The sequence below is a fragment of the Haliaeetus leucocephalus genome, unplaced genomic scaffold, assembly GCF_000737465.1.
Source record: "Haliaeetus leucocephalus isolate CR32 unplaced genomic scaffold, Haliaeetus_leucocephalus-4.0 Scaffold566, whole genome shotgun sequence".
NCBI lineage: Eukaryota > Metazoa > Chordata > Aves > Accipitriformes > Accipitridae > Haliaeetus > Haliaeetus leucocephalus.
The window spans coordinates 1,071,313-1,075,905 of record NW_010973002.1 but is presented as its reverse complement, the minus strand read 5'-3'; the positions used below and the strand labels follow the sequence as shown (position 1 = coordinate 1,075,905).

The 4,593-nt window shown below is 46.6% G+C and overlaps 1 protein-coding gene across 1 annotated transcript; it reads right to left on the bottom strand.

Moving 5' to 3' along the window:
• Positions 1-382: 382 nt before the first annotated feature.
• Positions 383-3,847, bottom strand: HOXA3 (homeobox A3). The gene is made up of 2 exons (XM_010577565.1): positions 3,316-3,847; positions 383-1,857 (listed from the first exon to the last, which is right to left on the bottom strand). Exons 1-2 carry the CDS (start codon positions 3,785-3,787, stop codon positions 1,088-1,090), a joined length of 1,242 nt encoding a protein of 413 aa, XP_010575867.1. The 5' UTR covers positions 3,788-3,847; the 3' UTR covers positions 383-1,087.
• Between the last annotated feature and the right edge of the window lie 746 nt (positions 3,848-4,593).

Below are 4,593 nucleotides of genomic sequence, written 5' to 3'. Positions count from 1 at the left end.
AAAAAAAAAGGAAAAAGTGAAAAATCCCTCTCCCTGCCTATGAAACGCTGCAAAGGCGTCGCGGGGCCCTCGGGTGGGCGAGTGGATCCTCGTGTGAATTTACAGATGAGTTTCCCAACTCCCCACGTCATGAAGGGCTCTCCTTTCCCTTGCGCTGCGAAGAACATGTTCTTAACTCTTTATTATTCAGAATAAAAACTTTATTTTTTTTTTTTCAGAACGTGAGCAGCAAGGAATGTATAACTTTCAAAACAAATCTAGCCTTTTCAGCTTCACACGCTTTCTGCCTAGCTGGATGTTACAAGCATAAAGTATTCAAACTGTGATCTTTTTCCCAGATTTTATTGCATCGTCATCATCATCGTTATCACCATTTTTAATAAAAGGAGTTATAGTTTCCTTTCAAATGATATCTCCTATGCGTGCCGATATGCCATCTAACATATGGCCAGGTAAATACTTCCTGAATATTCAGGGTACAGATTTTTTTATATATATATAAATATGAACAAATGGGGATAAATAAAATTTTAAACACTTAGATTATTCAATGTTTGCAAAAAAAAATATAAATAAATCTGAATGTTCACCAGCATACACACATTGAAAGACTTACACGTATTAATAATTGTCCAGGGAGTCCCTGTCCAAGCGCTTTTGATGTCTTTCTCGCTATTTAAAAGAAGTGCAATAAAAAAAATTGCTTCCCCGTGGGATCAATCATGTACGAACAAATTCACATTTAAGAATTCCTTTTATAGAAAATTTGTTCATATACCCTGTTTTGATAAAAGTGTAGAAGGTAAAGTATAAAGCCTCTGCATACTCCCAAAGTGAGACACAAGGCTACAGTTCAAGAAGATAAATATCCACTAGTGAAACTATAGAGCAATTCAAGCAACAAATATTGCTACGTCACATAAACTAGAAAACGCTTTTACCAAAGGAAACAAAACAAACCAAAACAAACAAAAGAAATGAGACGGGGAGGGGAGGGCACATGGTGGGGGGAGGAAAGAGAGAAGGGAAGGGGTGAGTACTTTCCAAAAGCTGGGGGCTTGGTGTTCCACTTAGTGACTCCTGTCTCTTACAGATGGGTGAGTTTGGGCGCTTCCTGAATTCTTCCCTGAGAAGGATGGTGAGCGGTAAGGTCTGTGTATGTTGGGTGCGGATCGCAAGGTCCATGGTGGTGATTGTTGGCCATTGGCCCAGCCCCGCTGTAGTCCATGTTGGCAGAGGGAGGATGAGGGAGATGAGTTAGACCAAAGATGGAAGGCCCGGAATTGGTCATGGTCTCCACATAGTTGCCCCCTACATAGACGGGGCTTCCCTGTATATGTGGATTCCCATAACCGTTGCCTTGAAGAGGATGAGTATCGTATTCAGGTGTCACAGCTGCTGTCCCCGTGTATCTCTTTTGAGGAGGTGGGCAATTATTAAGAGGAGCGGTATACGATGCAGGGATGCCATAGGTGTTTTGATGAGGCTTGTTAAATGGCGGAGGCGACTGGGGCTCGTAGGGGACACTGTTTACTAAAGAATGCATAGAGTTTAGATATCCCCCAGCAGCTGGAGGGACAGGGCTTCTGCTTGGGGACTGTCCTCCTGAAGAGGTCATCATGCCCTTGCCCTTTTGATCCTTTTTGTATTTCATTCTGCGGTTCTGAAACCAGATTTTGATCTGTCTTTCTGTAAGATTGAGCAAATTAGCCATCTCTACCCTTCGTGGCCTGCAAAGGTACCTATTGAAGTGGAACTCCTTTTCCAGTTCTACCAGCTGGGCACTTGTGTAAGCTGTACGGGCTCGCTTAGAGGAGGCTTGCCCTGGAGGGCTTTTATCACCAGCACAACTCTCACCTATGTAAATCACACAAAGAACACAATCAGCATGGCGAACCCAGACACGGCAACCAGAGACAATGGGCCAACAACACCAGCACCTGGAGACTCCAGCTCTCAGACACGAGATGGACGCCCACATGTGCAACGAGTACTCGCCCCTGGCATGAGCTCAGCCGTGCCAAGCTACAAGCCTCAATAGACTTCCTTCACCTCATTAGCGTCACTATAGGACTACACTTGCTTCCTTTAAGAATGACCGCATACGACATATCTTGAGCTTTGCATAAAGAAGGAAGAAACATTCAGGGAAACATGGTGTGGTTTAGAAACTTTGAAGGTGAACCTATGGCTCTGCTAACATAGTGGGATCAGGGTCTTCAAGAGCTAGCAGTTCTCCATTGCTGTAAAGACCCGCAGCCCTCTTTTTCTGAAAACCCTGATATATACACATCAGCTAGAGATGCCTGGAAGTTAGGTATCTACAATAAAACATTATAACATATAAGCATAGAATTGACAGTATAGTGTTGCTGTCACGTCTAGCATATAGCATAAACATATGGTAGTGATTGGGAAGTATAATATACATAAGAACATACGGTGGCTAGGCTTGCATATAGGCATACAGACATATTTAAATGATACTGCTTTTTAATAAAACAAATACACCTTATGGGAGACTGTAAACAGCAATGTTACCAGTGCTTTAAAAAGCAGACCGGTGAAGACATTTGCTAAAGTTTTGGACTCTATTTCCAAGGCACATTTAAAAGAAAAAGAGGAAGAGGTTAATATAAGCCCAAATCCTGGGCACTGGAGCTAGCACTGGTGTTATAGACTCGAGTTTCCTCAAGTAGTAAAAGCGTTAATATACACTTCCATCCCCCAAATAATATTTTATGGGCTGAAGTTTATGGCACTCCAGAATGATTTTTGTTTACTGGGCTTGTAACTTTGCCAATCAGCTTGTTAAAATAGGAAGAGGTTCTGACTGCATGCAGGGCATTGATCCTGCCTGCACGTGATTATGAGCTATTTTATTCCTGTTACACTTCAGCAGAGATAGGTCACTGTCTTATTAATCTAACAGCACTGTGCCAACAAAGTACTCGGGACAGGCTTCTGGCTTAAGGCCTGGGCTGCTCCGCACTGACATGATTTACTGGAGGGGGGATTACCTAGGAAATGTGACAGATGCAGGAGGGCACGAGTGGTTTAGCCACTAGGAAACAAAATCACTTCAGACCCATCCTGCAAGGCTGAGAAAGTTCTGCAGAGGGTGGTTCGTTCACTGAGCTCCCCTTGCAAGTGGTGGCAACCCCTTTCCAATAGCTCAAGGGGGTCAGCTGGGAGAGGAAAAAAAGCCCCCTTCCTCCCCTCCCTGAAGTGAAGGTGGGCAAGGCTGCCCTCGTCCCCGCCGGATGCGTGGCCAGCCCAGGGGTACCCAGGGAGAGAGGGGAGCGTGTTTCATACCTGAACTGGAACTGCTGTTTTTCTGCTTTGTGTTTTGCCGAGATTCTTTCATCCACGGGAATATCTGTTTGGACATGGTGGGCGAGTTAAGAGCCGGGCTCTTGGTGGGGTTGGCCGGGGCAGGGTTGCTGCTGGCATTTTGAGATGGTGAGGCAGAGGACGGAGGTGGAGGTTGTGCCTGCTGGGCCGGAGGCGGCTGTGGCGGGGCCTGCGGGTCAGCGAGGCCGGGGGGCTGGAGAGGCTGGCTGGGGAGGGTCCTCATGCAACTCTCACTGATGTCATTGGCCTTGTGGTGGGACACGGAGCTGCCGGGGGACTGGAGGGAGCACGCGGGGCGGTGGTACTCAGTTTCCACAAGTGATGAAGATGGAGGATATTGCTGCTGACTCGCATTATAAGTGAAACCATTTGCTCCTTGGTAGGGGTAGGCACCATAGATTGCAGAGCTGTCGTAGTAGGTCGCTTTTTGCATTTCGTTGTTTCCCAATATTTATTTCGCAAACTGACAGGGTCTTGACACCCTTGGAGAATAACATTGGCACCCCTCTGTCACGTGGCGCTCTTCCTCCAATGGCCTCTCCGGGCAGACCTGGGGTGTGGGGAGAGCAGAGCAGGGTGAAGAAATGGTACAAATCCATCTTACTTTCAATAGCTAAGTGACATGAAAGCCATAAAAGAAAAAGTGGTCAGCAATATTTAGCAGCATGACTTGGCCTCAGGCGCAGAGCATTTCGATATAAAAGCTGCCTGGATTTACTGGCAGCTACAAATATGTGCTTTGCTGCACCAGGATAGGGGCTTTCTAGGGTTTTTTCTTTCTTTCTGCTTAAGAAACAGAGCAGGGCACCACATGGCGAGGGGGCTGATCGTTTATCACCGAGACGCTGTTTTAATACCAGTCTCTGAGATAAGGGTGTTCGAGGAATCAGTAATGCAAAGGGGCTGGGCTGTTCCTTCATTCCAGCTCTAGGATCAAACCCTCTCCTGTAACCGGCGTTGTTTTATTTTTAGCTTTTCTCTCCAGGTTACAGCTCTCCATACAACTTCAAAGAAATACACGAGATTGTTCCTGCCTACGTGTGGCAGGGGGCAGGAGCGGGGTGGAAAGGTTCCCTAGCCAGGGATATTTACACACCCCGATCCCCAGTGACGGATTTTGGCTTGTCTATGAAATGCTCGATAGGAAAATAAACAAAGCCAGCGCCTTCTCCCCTCCGTGCTCGCACACCACCCCCAACCGCCCCGGTCCCCCACCCCGGCAGCAGCCGTTTCTGCCCG

Coding starts and splice junctions, on each gene's coding strand:
- HOXA3 (XM_010577565.1), bottom strand. CDS start 3,787: ATGCAAAAAGCGACCTACTACGACAGCTCTGCAATCTATGGTGCCTAC. Junction 1,858..3,315: donor AAACAGCAGTTCCAGTTCAG/GTATGAAACACG, acceptor TGATTTACATAG/GTGAGAGTTGTGCTGGTGAT.